This window comes from Puma concolor, chromosome B4, assembly GCF_028749965.1.
Source record: "Puma concolor isolate L17-30 chromosome B4, mPumCon1.1.hap2, whole genome shotgun sequence".
In the NCBI taxonomy this organism is placed as follows: Eukaryota; Metazoa; Chordata; class Mammalia; order Carnivora; family Felidae; genus Puma; species Puma concolor.
In genome coordinates, this window is record NC_141673.1 from 130,097,353 (window position 1) to 130,114,699 (window position 17,347).

The 17,347-nt window shown below is 44.6% G+C and overlaps 1 protein-coding gene and 1 long non-coding RNA gene across 3 annotated transcripts in view; one reads left to right on the plus strand and one right to left on the minus strand.

Moving 5' to 3' along the window:
• Positions 1-295: 295 nt before the first annotated feature.
• FRMD4A (FERM domain containing 4A) overlaps positions 296-17,347 on the plus strand; it is a 612,063-nt gene continuing 595,011 nt past the window's right edge. The window contains exons 1-2 of one of the 2 annotated variants that reach the window (XM_086714883.1): positions 296-542; positions 1,019-1,130. In XM_086714883.1, the coding sequence (XP_086571009.1) occupies positions 1,029-1,130 (102 nt within the window). In that variant the 5' untranslated portion in view covers positions 296-542; positions 1,019-1,028. Of the gene's footprint in view, positions 543-1,018; positions 1,131-17,347 lie in introns of those variants that run through there. The other variant, XM_086714885.1, reaches the window with a different exon arrangement.
• On the minus strand, positions 2,023-2,930 carry LOC147579502 (uncharacterized). Its single transcript, XR_015254015.1, has 2 exons — positions 2,377-2,930; positions 2,023-2,266 (listed from the first exon to the last, which is right to left on the minus strand). It is a non-coding gene; the product is annotated as an uncharacterized LOC147579502 (long non-coding RNA).

A 17,347-nucleotide genomic window follows, 5' to 3' on the forward strand; every position in this document is an offset into this window, starting at 1 on the left:
ACATCTTCCAAGGAAAATGCTGCATGATATGATTTTCAAAGCTAATTTGCCTTATTGTCTTAAGCAGTGTCTCTTACTACAAATTAGCCTCCTGTACCTCTGTGAGCTAGAGAGGCTCCTTCAAAATTCCTAACAGGCAGCCTGGTGGAGAGATGGGAGGGAAAGGAAGGGAGGGAGGAAGGGCGGGAGGAAGGGAGGGAGAGAGGTAGAGGGTGCCTGTCTGCTTCGTACATGTGGTACAGCCTGGGAGATCAGAACGCTAACAGAACAGGCAGTGTAATTACATGTTCCTTGTAAGTATGTTAGCCCCACGGGGAACTAAGCTGGCCAGTCCACTTGGAGAGGGAAACTAGATTTAAGGATGGTGGAGGGGTCATTGCATAACTGACTTATTACTCGGTGGTGATGAGGGCATTTGCTGATCCCCAGTAACTGCCTGGTGCTTTTGGTCAGGCTCGGCTCTCTCACTCCCAGATACTTGATTTTTGCAAAAGGGACACACCTTTCTGCAGGAAGAGAAGACACTGACCAGATTGCGAGCGGTAGGTAGTGACATTCAGCATGTTTATGCAGCAGAATTGCTGAGAGATTGTGGAGTGGGAGTTTGGGGGGGGTGGCTGGTGGTAGTGGTGGTGATCGGGTTGGTTGATTTATCTGCAATAGGGAATAATGTTTTATTTTAATTATGAGTTAAGAGTTGCTGCTGCCTAGGCTAAGGTATCAGTTAAAAATGCTGTGTTCCCAGCTTTCATATTTGTGTTTGATGTGGTTTCTGTGCTCATGCAGCTTGCTGAAGCTAGGGAGGGCTCACCTTTAAATAACCTGCAGCTTCCTATTTTCGTTCTTGTTTTTTTTTTTTTTTTAAATCCTTAAGCACTGTTCCCACCCTTTCTTCCCAATATCCCCCTGACCGCCCCCCCCACCCCCCCCCTCGCCCTCCGCCCCATATGAAATGTGGCCTGTCTTCATTCTGAGCCTTTTGCGCCCTGAGTCTGGATTTCTGGCTGGTTTGCTGTAGGTATTTGTGGATGCTTCGCAGTCACCCAGGGCCCAGGCAAACTGACTGTGCATGGGAATCGGAGACCATGGCTGTGCAGCTGGTGCCCGACTCTGCTCTCAGCCTGCTGATGGTGAGTGCTCCGGGAGGAGGTGGGGCCCGGGCAGCGCCCAGCTCCAGCCTTACCCTCCCGCACCGTGGGCTGCCGCTGCAGTGCTGCAGACATGCTAAAAATCGCTCCGCTTTATCCCGCAGGCTCGTTGCAAATGATTTCTTGGGTGAGAGCATCAGCCATGACAAAGCACTCTCAGGGAAGAGAAGCCCTAGATTTGCCATTTTAGAAACTTGTTGCTTAATGCTATTTTGAGAGAGATGCTTGCAAACAGGTGCTAAGAGCCCCTGGAAATAGATTCCCACCGACGCCTCCCCCTGGCTCCTCAGCATCCTTCCCCCTCCCTCCCCTCCCCTCCCCTCCCCCGCTGCCTTTTGCATCTAAGTTGAGGTGATCCTGTTTGTTGATTTGTTTTTCTGTCATCTCATAGCAACTGTGGAATTTTTTTGCCCACGGAACAATTGAATAGGATCTTCTTTCTAGGTGCCCACGTGTTTACTCCGATTTCCCCGGGGAAGTGGCCAAGGAGGTTGTCTGTGGCCTTTTTAACACTGGGACTGCAGAGCCACCTCCCAACTGTGAGTGCAGGGGAGACTCTGGCAGGCCTTGTCCAGGCCCTTGCCCGCGTGTAGACCACTGACCTCCTTTAAGCCTCTCTGTGATTTCCATCATGTTAAGAAGGCCTCGGCTCTTAGCCTGTCTAAGCAATACAGGGGCAGTGGCGTCACCTTGTTTTAACCTGATTGACTTCGGGCTAGGCCCTAGATTCAAGTTTGCTTTCGCTGTCGTGTTGCCCCCCTTTTCCTCACTGACTAGCTCACATGCCAGGGTAATGCTGACGGAAATAGCCGGCATCAGGCTCCGCGTGTGAATGTTTCTAATAGTTACACAGGAGATTTTTACGGACAAAGCATAAGTGCTTCTGCTGAGTATATTGATCTGTGTTTTCTGACTGAGAGGGGGAAATACAGCTTTGTGAGGCCTGATGAGTTTGTTAAGAGCACTTGGAAGAGGAGCCAGTGGGGAGCCTGCCTCTTGAGCAATGAGCTGGGTCAAGTTAAGAGGGACGGAGATCATGGTTCTTTTTCGCCTCAAATGTCGTTTCGGCCCCAGAGCCATTTGAAACACCTGGGATCTTCTGCTGACTTCCAATTCCACTGCAAGAGAAGTAGTCAAAAGAAAGTTGTTTTCTGGAGAAATTACCCTGGTCTCCTCTCCCTTCCTTATACTTGTATTGTCCAATGATACTGTATCCAATGATACTGACCACTGATATGTCCAATGGTCACATACGTGGATGGTTAGGATCTGAGGATTTCTGACTGACAGGTGATACAGTGGCAGTGTCTCTGAGGACCAAGAGACTCTGGGAAACCGGAGTCTGAGTCATGTGCAAAAAAATAAGGGCACATGGGCTCCTGTTCAGGTAGGCGTGTGCGTATAATCTAGTATTGCTTGACAGAAATAAATCTTGCATTATGTTAAAATAGGGAAGAAATGTGTTCTTAAAAATCAGCTGTAGGGAGAGCTGGGCCTGTTTGCCTCCACATTTCTGTCCTGATTTCTTCTCCATGCTTCTGAGCATTCGGGCGTGCACCTGTTTTACTGGGAGCCCTAAGGAAAAATCCCCTCGACATGCTGGTCCAGCTGCTTCTGAGACATACGCACTGAGGTTCTGTTCCTGGTGCTCCCAAATATTACGGTTGCTGTCCGGGAGGTCTCCGTGGCTCAGACTTTATCCTCTGTGTCAGCGGCCTCTGCCCTCAGATCTCTCCCTAGCTCTCACCTCCTGCCCGGATTAAAGGACTGCATGTGTGTCTCCCTCAGAAGCTGGGGGAAGTGGCTCTTGACATCACAATAGGACGTTAGATTAGGGAACCTTGGAGCACCATGTGTAACCATAGTCAGGGTGTGTTTTCCTGTTCACAACCGGTTCAGGGGGACTTTTCCCCTATGGACTTTGTTCCTTTTTTCATTGTTAAGAAGAAACCTCAACATAATTGCTTCCCAACTATTGCAGGATGAGTCTCAAAATGTATATAAGCAAGTCACTGAGGAAGAGAGGAGGAAAGGAGGCCATTTAGCAGAGTTGCTTTGGCCGTGAGTTCTGGAAGGAAGCTGTAAACATTATTATTTGTTAGCTACTCAAGCAGCCAATCAGTTCTCAGTATTTATGGAGTGCCTCTGCTAACTAAGAAGGGTAGCATAGTATAAAGGCCAGAGCTCATAAGCACCCTGTTTAGGGGGAGGTCAATATCAGATGGCTTGATGGGAGTTCTGCAATTTCGTGGTATCGAGTCATTGGGCTGCAGGGAACCAGGGGGGTGGGGAGCGACTGGCCACACCCCTTGGTTTTGGATAAGGACACAGTCAGAGGTTATACTCCGTGTAGACTCGACATGATTCAGGGCAGAATACATTTATTTGGTTCTGCAAAGTGGCACCAGATCTGGAATTGGAGAGCCCTACGTTCTGTTCACAGCTGTGCCACCCCCTGGGCGGTCCTGGATATGTCGCTTCCTTTTTCTGTGCCTTAGTTGCGTCATTTGCTTTCTGAGGGGGTCGTGGTCCTCTGTAGGGTCCCTTTAAGCTCTGTTAAACATAACATAAGACCTCTAGGAATAGCGTCTAGAATAGAGGTCCTTGACGGGCAACTGTAACGCTTTATTCAGCATTATGTCTTAGTTGTACCCTAGGATATGGGCAGTGCTGCTTTTAGATGGTAGAATTTGTTCCCAACCATATGGCTTTTATGCCAGAAGAAGTGTTTTGTGTTATTTACTGGAAGGGGTGATCATTTGCATTTGTTCACACTCTGTTGTCTGGAGACCCACCCCCCAGGGGAGCCTGATTTATTCTGCCGGACTAGAGCAGGTGACCTTTGAAAAGTACCAAAGGTGACTTTTCCAAGCTGGTGCTGGGTTTAGAGCCTCTGGAAGGGGTCCTGGGTTGTAAGCATGTGCCGACTGCCTTGAGGTGAGTGCATTTCACTGATTCTTTCAATGAAGAGTTAGTATGGGGTGGGTGGTGATGATCATCTATGCCACACGGAGGTCCTCAAACAACGAAGGGTGGACTCAGACAGAGGACAGATACTGGTGGTGAAGACCACATGCCATTGAAAAGCCCACCTCCTTCATTTTTGCAGACATTTTGGGAAGCAAGAAAAGACACCGTTGGGAGCCTCCAGCAGGATGTCACTAATTATAGAGCAGGAAGCTCTTGGCTATGTGTCATTTGCTGAAATCACATGAGTTTGGGGAACCCTTTAAAGGCTGGAATGTGCTAGGGCCAAAGATTTGTTGATCATTTCTCTAATGACAAGGGTAGAGATGGATAGCCATGGGGCTACAGAGGTGGTATTAGGATATTTTGGCTCTTAGATTCTGAAAGCTCAGATTAAGATATTTTAATGTAAGTTAGCTAGCTAGGCTATAGTGCAAATTATGATTTTCTGCAAAGCATCTTCACCTGTATTATCTCAATCCCTTCAACAATCCTAGTTTTAAGACAACCTTATTTGGTAGTCAGAATTTGAGAAACTGTCAATGGTCCCACGACTGAAAGTGATAGGGCAAAGTCTCACGATCAGGGTCCTCTGACGCTCAAGCCAGGGCTGACTTTGATGTCATGTCAAAGGTCGAGAACTTCACCACCAGGATCTTCTAACGCTTTGGATTTAGCCCATCAAGGGCGCCTCGTCTCTGAGCCATTCTGCGTGTTTCACATTTTAAGGTGAGTAGTTCCATCGTCTTGTTTATCTGCATTCTTTTCCATATTGCAATTTAAAATAAAAGGTGATACCATACATCTGGCTCAAGACATCTGCTTGGACTCTAGCACAAAAAAATATTTTTATATCCATAAGAGATTTTCCACGTTTTTGAGGTTCCATTCTCTTGCACATTGTTTGTAAGAAAATTGCCAAAAGTCAAGTTTTTGTGATAGGAAAATTAAATATGCAAAAACTTCAATTCGTAAGTCAGAGAAATTAGTGGGTGACTATTCTCAGTGAATGAAAGATGTGAATTAGATTATCTTGAAGAGTCTTTGTATTTCTAAAAATTTGATTTCAGATTTCTGGGATTCTCTTGAAGAGACTAGCTCTCTGGTCTGTTTGAATAGATTCTAGCTGATAACCTGCTCTTGTAAAACTTCATCTCTCTAGTTCATTTCATTTTATTATGGATTCGTGTTTCCTCAGATAGTTTCCTCCTTTGGAAATTTTCTTTTTTAGTTAACCAACCAATATTTGCTGAGTATCTACTCTGTACAGGGAGAATACAAGCCAGTCCGTGGCTTTAGTGAACTTAAAAATTAATTGAAAAGATGTACCACTGACTATTAGAATGGGAAAACTGGTTTAAGTTTAAGTAACATGTTGAAGAATAGAGGAGGGTAAATCTGAGGTGAGAAGACTGAATGAATTAGGGTAGAGTCCAGGCTGTTGGGAGACAGAAAGTAGACTGGTTTGGACAGAGTTCCTAGAGGTGACAAAGGCTTCGGTGGCCAGAAAGGCAGGTTAGGGGTATGACCAAGGTCCTAGTTCTATAACTGTAACATAATTTTCCTCTGAATTTGACCTGTGACAACTCTCTATTTGGAATTTCTAATAGACCATGGATTTTCTGGGGCACCTGGGTGGCTCAGTCGATTAAGTGTCAAACTCTTGGTTTCGGCTCAGGTCAGGAGCTCATGGTTTGTGAGAGTGAGCGCCACATTGGGTTCTGTGTGGATAGCATGGAGCCTGCTGGGATTCTCACTCTCCCTCTCTCTCTCTGCACCTTCCCTGCTAGTGCCCCCTCTCTCAAAATAAATAAGTAAACTTAGAAAACAAAAAAAAGACCGTGGATTTTCTCCAGATTGCGAAAGGCAAAAGGCATAGGATAAAATTAAAGTCTGTCCTAAGAAATCTTGCTCTTGAGTAATAATAATAATCCTTTTAATTTTCAAAGTGCTTTTGTGCCTGTTGTCAGGACAGGTACTGTATCTTTCTATTATATGGTAAAACTAAGATCCAGAGACGCTAAACAGCTTGCCCAAGAAGACTTGGCTACTTGTGATGGTTTCCATAACGATTAACCAATACATTTGAAAAGGTAATTTGACCCCTTTATAGAAATTTAAAGAATAATAATTATGTGGTAAGAGAGCATAGCCACCTGAAGCACTGTGCACAGAGTGGGGCCATGTAAGCTTGGGGCCCAGGGCAGGGGTCCTAGATATTCAGGTCTATAGTGGGTAGTGTTCTTAGTGTCATTTATCTTTCTGGTTTATTTAAAGTAGGATGATTGTGGGGGAGCCTGGGTGGCTCAGTCAGTTAAGCGTCTGACGTCACCTCAGGCCATGATCTCACGGTTTGTGGGTTTGAACCCTGTGTCGGGCTTTGTGCTGACAGCTCAGAGCCTGGAGCCTGCTTCAGATTCTGTGTCTCCCTCTCTCTGACGCTCCCCTGCTCACTCTGTCTCTCTCTGTCAAAAATAAATAAGCATTTAAAAAATGAAAATAAAATAGGATGATTATCAAAACATCCCTAGAAAATGTTTCTGTAACATTATATCTAAGTCAGTAGCTAAAATCCTTCTTAAACCCAATTATCCACCTTCTAAAATGGAATTTCCTAATGGGTATGTTTGAAATCTTGATACTAATAATTTTTGTAGTTAGTGTTTAGTGTACAGATTTCTCTCTCAGAGGGTGAAATTTAAAATCAATGAGTCATACTGCCTCTCTCAGGTAAGTTTTTGCTGACCGTATTTTTTATTTCATTTTATGTCTTTCTGGTTTTAAGGGACAGAGTTCACTCACACCAGCATTAAGAAAGAAGGGAAACGTATTGACTGATGAAACGTACTGACTCGTTCCAAGGAATGAAGTGGTTCCAGGAAAAGCTGGACTGAGGACTTTGGGTGACAGAGTCCAGACCCTGTTTCTCTGTTTCTCTCTATGTCTTTCTAATCTAGCAAAGATTCTACTTTGCTCTGTGTTAACTTTAGGCTCTAGCAGATTCTTTCTCTCAGCAGCTCCGGGATAACTTGTTCACAGAGCTGGTGGGCCCAGATAAATAAGTGGGACTTTCCTTATGAGGTCCTTTCTCAACATCCATTAGGCCCTGTTGGGTAATGGGTTTTGCCCCTGGCCAATCACTGGTTCTCTGACCAAGCGTGTTGGCGTCTGTGTCTAGACCTGTGGGGAGAAAGGAGTTGGGTCACTTGACTGATAAGTTCACCTGAATCACATGGAGTGAGAATGGCAGGTTCCAGAAGGAGAAGAGCTCTTTTACTAGGAAGGAGGAAGGGATACTACCAAAGTAAAAACAATACATACTCATTACAGTGGTCTTTGCAACTTGTATACCATTATAAGACTCCTATAAAACCAGTCGGGGGTCGGGGAGGGGGTGGGTAAAGCATCAGTGAACCCTAAATCATTGGTTCGGTTTTCCTCAAAATGAATATAAGTGGAAAAGCCCAATTGTCTAAATAGTTTATGGTTGTTTGAAAAGGTCTCACCATCTGTAAAATGGGATAATAGTAGCTACCATGTAATACTTGGGATAATTCAATGAGATATGCAGGTAAAGTACTTAGCATTGTTCCTGGATCAAAGTAAATACACAGTAAGTATTAGCAGTTGTTTCTTTATATTAAAATGATATGGAACTACCATCCCCCCAAACTCATCTCACTGGACTCCTGCATGAGCCAGAGTCCATCTAAAAGAAGTTGCCCAAGCCTGTCTGCATTCCAGTTTCTGAAATCAGGGACCACGTTGGACAACCAGCCAGTTGTTTTGGAAAACAGATGGACCTAGGATCAGGTGAACTGCTCCTGTCATGAGCACATTTAAATTTGCATTCCTGTCTTGAATAACTAACAAAATTTTCTTACCCTCTAAGGGAAGATGACTAAAATATGGGCTGCAATATGTTCTCTCTGGCAAATGCAAAATGCATGCCATCCAGGCTTGCTATACATGATTGGGTGGCTATTAGTGGATCTCTGCTAAAAATTAATTGTGTGGCTGCTTTGCAAAGTTTAATAGTCATTTGGAGACCATATGTTACTGGTGCAGGTAGCAGTATCTCACTGAATTCTATGCCAAAATGTGAAGTCACATGGAACATATGGTATTTTGGCCTGGCCATAATCAAAGGTCCTGGAAACGTGATTGACTGAAACCATGGGGTACATACAGAGTTAGAAGACTAAATTCCAGTGTCAAGGTAACATTGGCCTATAGTAATGAGTGCTTTTTATAACCCTGGATATTGAAATTTTAGTCTCACTTTCCAGACCTGGAGAAGCACTTTCCTGAGCCGTAGATCCAGTCCCACTCCCCAAGCAATGTCATGCATGCCCATGGTTTTAACTCTTGTCTGTACATTCATGACCTTCTAGTCATGGCTTTGGCTCAGGCCTTGCTCCCAAGTTTCTCATGACTGCCAATCCAGATGCTTATCAGATTGACCCTCCTGTTTGTCCCATGGGCGCCTCAAATTCACTTCACCCTAAAGAGGAACGGTGACCTTCCTCCTGGTCTACAATGTCTTACTTCCATTGGTGGTAGGACCATTTTGCCTGTCACCCCAGAATTCATTGTTGACTCCTCCTCCTCCCTCATCTACCTTGTTCAGTTATCTCCAGGTTCTTTTGCCTCTGCTCCCTCATTTCTCTGTGATCTGGCCCCTCCTCCCTTATCCCTCCCACTGACTGTCAAGTTTATAATCTCACCCGCCTGGGTCTCTCTTTCTACTCTCTTTTCAATATGTCTAATCTTCTGTACATGCATTTTCCGGAGTGATGTTTATAAAATGATTCTGATTTCTCTAGTAATTAGATCTAGGATTTTCTTCTAAAATGAAGGTCTAAAATCCTCTGATTATACTTGATTATACCTGGAATAAAGCTCAAGCTTTTTATTTTTTAATTGAGGTAAAATTGGTATATAACAATATAGAAGTTTCAGATATACAACAATACAACTTGATGTCCGTATGCACTACAAAGTGGTCAAGCTTTATAACAAACCACATTAGTTACTTCAAGCTCCAACCTCTGCCTCCCTGTCCAGTCTCACTCCCACTGTTCCCGCCACCACCCCTCAGAATTGGTGCCCTGGCCGTGTTGGGCTCTTCCTGCCCCCCGTAAATAACATGCTGGCTCAAGCCTGTGCACCTGTGAGTGTGCTCTTTCCACTACTTGGGCTATGGCTCTTTCTACCTTCCTCACTTTTTCTTGTACTTCATTTATATTTATATTTTCTATCATTTCACTTATTGATAACACTGCCATATGATATTTGACTTTTGTATCTGTTTTCCTTAACAGAGTAGGAGTACATCAACAATATGGAGTATTTCTCATCCATTCATCCAACACATATTTATTGAGTGACTACTGTCTTTTGGACACTATTTTAACATGAGGGATACGGTGAAGTGAACAAGACACACAAGGCTTTTGTTGTCCTTGAGCTTACCCAGGGAGAGGTTAAAAAAATAAATACATTGAAAATACATAGAAATATCAGGGAGTGATAATTGCTCTAGAGCAAATTGAAAATGACGGTGGGGAAACCGTGGTTGGCTGATAGCTTTAGAGTGGGTGATCAAGGGAGCCTTCTGAGGAAGCTAAAAGGTGATTGGCAAGAAGGAGGCAGTGGTGGAAAGTTGTGGGCAAAGCATTCCAATCAAGGTAAAAGCCATAGAACCTGAAGGAATTTATCTGGTCCCAACACCTTGCACTGCTCTCCATATATTCAGTGAATTAAAGTATTGACCCAGCACTTTTGGCAGTTTAGTGCAAGACCAGGCTTTGGGGAGGAAGTGGAGGTGAGGAAAACCCACGAGTCTTGTTCCAGAGCTTCTATATCACAAAGAAATACAATTACAGAGTACGTTGAGGTAACACCTCACAACCTCGTGAGAGGAAATGGTCCCACCTTATGGGCCACAGTACCAACCGTGCGTGGGAAGGAATTCAGAGAAGTGGTCTGGGAGGGGTAGGGGAGGGCGACCTAGAGATCTAGTTATGACAGGGTCTGTGGAGGAAGAGGACATCAGGCCATTTTGAAGGATGCAGTTTTTTCCCCCTTTATTGAGATACGATTGACATATACTTTGTGTAAGTTTAAGGTGTACAGCATATTGATTTGTTACACTGATATATTGCATTACGATTACCACTTAGCATTAGCTAACACTTCCATCAAGCACATACTTATTTTTTTTTATTGTTGTGCTAAGAAAATCTAAAATCTCTCTCAGCAACTTTCAAGTGTATAATACAGCGTCATTAGCTATAGTCACCATGCTGTATATTAGATCTCCAGAACTTACTCATCTTCCAACTATAAGTTTGTACCTTTACCAATAATCTCCATTGACCCCACCCCCAGCCTCTGATAACTGACATTGTATTATTTTCTGTAGGTTTAACTTTTAAGACTCCACATTTAAGTGATGACATACTGTATTTGTCTTTCTCTGTCTGACTTACTTCACTTAGGGTAATGCTCTCAAGATTCATCCCAATTGTCATAAATGGCAGAAATTCCTTCTTCCTTGTGGCTGAATAATATCCCAGTGTGTGTGTGTGTGTGTGTATCACATATGCTTTATCCATTCATCCATACATGGAAAGTTAGATCGCCTCGGTTAGCCAATGTCTTAGGTAGGTTGTTGTGGTTAGCCAATGTCTTGGTTATTGTGACTAATGAAGCAATGAACATGAGGATATAGATACCTCTTAGAGATCCTGTTTTCATTTGCTTCAGATAAATTCTTAGAGGTGAGATTGGGGCGTGTTTATTTTTGATGAGGGAGAGAAGGGACAGAGTATCTTTCTGGGAAAAGAAAAAAGGGATCAGGGAGATTCAGGAGGAGAGGATTATGAACCACTGTGGTAGATGATAGAGATCCCATGAGGGCAGAGGTAGGGGTGGGGAGGAGGGATTGGTAGGAGAGGATTTGCCTTGTGGAGGAGGAGGAGGAAAGCTTTTGGAGCACGTTGGGACCAGATGAGGTAAGACATTGCAGATGCTCCCATGAGCACCTGTATTGGAGCCACAGGCATTTAGGGGCCTGTGTTCTCGCATGGGGACTGACTTAGCCGGTGTAAGGGTTGGGAAGTTTAATTTGGTGGTGGTATGTAGGGGAGACGGGGGAGAACACCTATTTAGAATCACATGCTTGGGGGTGCCTGGGTGGCTCAGCTGGTTAAGCGTCCAACTTCAGCTCAAGTAATGATCTCACAGTTCGTGAATTTGAGCCCTGCATTGGGCTCTCTGCTCTCAGCACAGAGCCCACTTTGGATCCTCTGTCTCTGTCTCTCTCTCTCTCTCTCTCTCTCAAAAATAAACATTAAAAATATCAAATGCATGAACTCTGGTGGAGAGTGAAGAGGCAACATGGTGGTGGCTATGGGAAAAGTGGAACATGGATGAGTTCAAGGGACATTCTGAAGGCAGCATCATCAGGACCATAGGATAGATGGATGGTGGGACCCGCGCACAGGGAGCAGTCAGCCAGGACTACAGAGTGTTGGATCTGGAGCTTCAGAGAGTGGTGCCAGGAACAACTTCAGAGCCAGAAATACATTTGCAGAAGAAAAGGGCTGCACTTAGCTTAGGACCACCCAGTTGAAGGTGTGGAGGAAATAATGGGATTTCCCAGCAGAGATGGCTGATGGGCAGTTGGATATCGTAGGCGCTTAGGTCAGTGATTCGATTCAGAGAGGCAGATCTGGGAATGAGACTAGAAGCACAGGAATCCAGAAGAAAGATCGTAAAGGGAAAAGACCAGAAAGCCACACTTGGGGAGGGGGAGATTTAGAATCCATGATCAGAAAAAGTTCATATTATCTTGTGATACAGGCCACATTTGTACCAGGTCAGTGTTACCTTGACTTTGGCATTAATTTTCCTCACATTAAATGTACCACGTGGTCTAATTGAAGCAACCTCAGAGCTTTTTTAAGTTTGTGTATTTTGAGAGAAAGAGAGAAAGTATTAGCACCAGAGGGGCAGAGAGAGAATCCCAAGCAAGCCCCTCACTGCCGGCACAAAACCCGATGCAGGGCTTGAACTCACAAACCATGAGATTATGACCTGAGCCGAAATCAAGAGTTGGATGCTTAACCGACTGAGCCACCCAAGCGAAGCAGCCTCAGAATGTACTAGATGAGGGTTAAATGCAGTTCCATTAGATGACTGCTTCTCCCAGATTGCTGTAGGGCACAGGTGAGCTGAGATTGTGCACATGCCCACTGTCACCACCCCTGTGATGCAACTAGACGTATTGCGCGTGTGTGTATTCTCTTCACTACTTACTGCTACGTAGCAACTACTCCACATTCTGTGACTTAAAACAACCATTCTTTTATGCTCACCAATTCTGTGGGTCACGAGTTCCAACAGGCGGCCGTGGTAATGGCTTATTTTTGCTCTATACTGTCTGGAGCCTCACCTGGGATGAGTGAAAGTCTGGGGTGACTCAACAGCTAAAGTCTGAAATCTCCCGGAGGCATCTCCACTCACTTGTCTGGCACTGGGTGTTGCCGTCCGCTGGACCGCAGCTGGTTTTTTGACCACAGCATTCTTGTAGGAAAACTCCACACGACCTGAGTTTCCTCACAACATGGCTGCTTCAAGGTCGCTGGACTGTTTATGTGGTAGCTCAGGGCCTCAAATTGAGTATCTGAGCTCACAAGGCAGAAATGTATCACGTTGTGTGAGCTAGCCTCGGAAGTCACACGGACTCACTTCCGCTGCATTGTTTTTTTGGTTACAAACAAGTCACTGAGGCTGCATTGGAAGGGAGAGGATATAGACTCCACCTCTTGGTGAAAGGGAGTTAACATGGTTTGTGACATGTTTAAAACCACCACAACGAGCGTTCATTCTATGCAATTTAATTTCGTGGTCTTTGAGGGTCTTAATTACTCACAACTTGGCAATGGAATTTTGCTCAGAGGAAGCATTCCATAACTATTGATTGAATATTACGTTGGTATCAGAATTCCATTAAAAAATTTTTTTTTCCTACTGGCAGAAAGTTACCTTTGAGTTTTTAGATGTTTATCCAAACTCTAAGCATTTAGAGAGAACCACTCGTTTAGCATTTCTCTGTTATGCCTTCAAAGAATACCCAGAGAAAGTATGAATCAGGAACATCTTTATCTGCCTTCTCTGTGACCTCCAAAGTTCTCTGATTTAGTCCCCACTGATGATTGGGACTAATCATAGTAGTAGTTCCCATAGTGTTGCCTCTTTTCCATGCTTAGTGTTTGAACTCATAATTTGTTTTGTATCTTTATTGCCCATGTGTCAAAGCAAAAGGAGGGACATAGCTTGGTATTAGGACTGAAGTGCTTTCTTTCCTCTTGAGGAGTGTGAACATAATTGAGCTGTAATGAACATAGCTGAGGCCATTTTGTAGGGATTAATGACAAGGAGAATGTGTTCATGGCCCGAGGCTTAGTCTTCGGTCATTAACCTAGTTGGTCATTAATATTGTCTGGGAATGCTTTATGTTAGGCCATTACAACTCCTGCCATATGCTGCTGGAATTGGGAACATGAACATTACCTGTATCAAGTGTTATTTGTTTCCTCTCCATTCCCCACGATTACTGAACAAGGCAGCCTTTTTAATACACACTCCAAAGGCGTGAAGTACCAAGGGCAGAACATTTGAAGCTTCCCTTCCCTCCTCTCCCCTCTTCTTCTTTTTAAAAAAAATCATTAATGGAGGACTACAATCAGAGAGACATTATGGTGAGCACTGAGGATCTGTGGGCATATGTGTAAATACCACCTGGTCATTGATCTCAAGAACTTTAGAGTATAATTGGAAAGGCCATTAGAAAGACAATTCCAATGTACTGAGATAAATGTTATGACAAAGAAATCATCAATGTGCTATGGAGTTGAAGAGCATAGAACAAGAACCACCATGTGGCACTGATGTTTCAGGTGAGTTTTGAAGGATTAGAGGTGGATAGGTGGATGATGGTGGTGGGGAGTCCCAGGTCCTGGAAAGAGCCTACACAAAGGCAAATGGAAGAGTTGCATGTTCCATCAACTATGTAACATTTTTGAATGGGGAAGGTAAAAGGGAATGGAGGAGAAGAGGCAAAAATCCTGGCTAGGGGTAGACACAAACTATTTTCTGAATAAATGATAAGGAGTTTGGACTTGAGTAAAATTAGTAAATTTTACTAATAGGCATCGAGGATTTGAAGCAAAAACTGACACGTTCAGAGTTGAGAAGTGGAAATACCACTCTAGAGGTAATACGGAGAATGGATGCAAAGAAGGGATGACCTGAGGAGAGGAAACTGGGTAAGAAGATACGGAGGTCGGCCAGGCCAGCAGTAACGTGGGCTTGAAGTAGTGGTGAACCAATGGGAGTAGAGAAAAAGGCAGGGATGAGCAGTTCAAGTGGGAGACAGAGGTGGGTGGTTTGTAATGACTCCCATAATAAGTAAAATGCCTGCTCAAACAGGCTTTAAGATAGGGAAATTCTTTAGTTCATACTGAGTCCAGAGGGGAAGCCAATTCTAGGATCTGCCTCTGGTCCCACATTCACCCTCAGTCCCCTTAAGTCTTTTGGCTCTGTTCTTATCTGTGGGCTATGTCTTCAGGATGGCTTCCCTCACGTGGTCACAAGTTCACTGCCATTGGCAAGTCCTTGTTCAAGCCTGGAGGGGAGAGAAGAGTCTTTCCTTAAAATAGGAACCATGATTTCTTCCTTTCTTTTTGAATGGGTCAACTCAGGTCATCTCCATAGGAAAGCCAAGCGCTTACTGGCTTAAGGATGAGATCTTGAACTAGTCATTAGCCAAGAGGCATGGAATCACCGTGCTTGGCTTGATGTATCTGCATCTACCACTGAAGCTTGAAATTGGGTCAATTCTTACTACCCCACATAAGAAGGAAGGAAGAAGGGAGTGTGGTTGCTGCACAGACAACCTACATTATCTACAACTGGAGCACAGAAGAGGGCACTCAACCCACTCAGGACAATGGGAAGATGAGGGAGGTCATTATGTAGATTATAAGTTTCCTTAGAGCGGCAACTGTGTCTCATTCACCATTGATTCTTTAGCTCTTAGCTCAGTGCCTGGCACATAGCAAGTGCTCAGTAAGCATTTGTTGAATGAGTAAATCCTCCAAGAAGTGGTATCTGAGCTTGAAGATGCAGATCAGGTGACAAAGTAGAGAAAGGGTTTCAGGCAGAGGTCATAGTATCAGCAAATGTAAAGGACCATGCAATTGCATGATACATTTCAGAAAAGTCAACGAGTTAAGATGCAATAGCAACTAAAATCCAAGACAGGGACAGGCAGAGGCCAAGGTTGGAGAGGTTAGGAAGGACTATACTCTTGCTGAGGAGCTTGAGCCATATCCTATAGATACTGGAAGGTATCTGAACAGTTTTGGGCAAGAGAATGAAATAATCATGCTGTGTTTGTATAGATCACTCTGCCAATGATGTGTAGAAAATGGCTGTAGGAATATGAGTAAGAAATGATGAGGTGAGATCATCAGCTGATGAGATTTTAATTTGGCAGGTGACGCAGGGCAGGAGTCAAGGATGACCTCAGATCTTTATGTTGGGAAAGGAAGCAGGTGGCAATCACAGGGGAAAAACAGATTTAAAAGCAATAATGATAGCTTCATTTTGGATAGTTTCGTCTCAGGGGCCTGTGAAAACTTCTAGTAGAGGTGTTTAGCCATGGTTGGATGTATGTATGTGAAGTTGGGGGAGATTTCTGGACTGGACATACATATTCAGAGTCATTAGTATGCAGACAACAGAATAAGGGTGAAGGCCACCAGGGGGAGTGTAGACCAGGTGAGGCCATGAGGCATGGATGAGGCAATGGAAGGATAGGGAATGGAAAGAAAGCCCATGAACGAGGCAAAGAAAGAAAGAGAGGTGGAAGGAGGTCCAGGAATGTATACTATCTTGAATGACAAGAGACCAGAGAATTTCAAGAAAGAGGAACGGTGATCCTGACGCCCAGAAAAATTAAAGAAGTGAAAAGCTGAAAAATCCTCATTAGATTTGCCAGTCAGGAGGGCAGCAGTGACCTTCTGGTGAGATGCCTCATAAATGTGGTAAAATCAGGAGCCAGGTTGCAGTGAACGAAGGCAGAATAGGAGGTGAGCAAGTAAAACAGAGAGGAGAACATAGGAAACCGGGAAAGCAGACATCGGGTAGTAGCCGGAGGAGGGGTAGGGAGCAAGGAAGATATCTGGGAGATGGGGAAAGCAGGAGCATTGTTAGAGACTCGAGGAAACACGCTCAGAGAGGTTGGAAGGTGAGCTCTAGGAGGGGGTGGGAGAGAATGTTGGCAATGCTTCCCCTGCTGGTTCCAAGATGGCTGCCCCAACTCTAAGCTTCACGTCCTTCACTCCTGCGTCCAAAAGCAGAAGGAAGCGGAGCAGTAAAGAAAGCTCTCCTTTGTCTCTGTATTTCCATCAAGAAGGAAAATTTCTCCCAGAAGCTCCCCAGAACACATCCCATTATTTTTAACTGGCCAGAACAGAGTGACTTACATGACATGTTACTGATAGGTTTACTCGCCTCCCCCCCCGCACCCCGACAACCCCTCTCTAGAAAGCCTCCTAAACTGTAGAGGCGGGGGGTCTCAGGACTGCATTTCCCAACCTCGCTGCATGTGACCCAGCTCCTACCAAGCAAGCTCACCAGCACCAGATCGGGGAAGGTGAGGCGACTGATGTGAAGTGGCAGTTGCAGATCAAACGTTCTTGCAAGCAAGGTGACACAGTGTTGAGGTTCTCGGGGATGAGCTTTGGTGGAGCTGCTGGAGTTCAGGCTCCAGGGTCAGAGGCGGCGGCTCAGTGATGCCATAGGTTTCCGCTGTAATGGCCTCTGGCTGCGCTTCAACATTCACCTTGGTCTGTGGGGAATGGTTTTGGTTTTTGGGTTTTCCTATATATTCTTAAACTACTGCTTAATTTAGTGTAATAAACCCCTTTCTACTTAGGCTAATTCAGATGGGTTTTGTTATCTGCAACAAAGAACCCTGAAAAACACACGAGATCACCCCGGCTGTAAGGGAGGCTAGGGAAGAGACTGGCTGTCGTTTTTAGGCTCTTGCAATAGAGAAGGTGGCTCAGGGTAATGGCTGCTGTGTAGTGACCTGAAAGAAATGTGCTAACAGTAAGCGTGGTTGTAGATGAGTTTGTAAGGAATTCGAATAGACT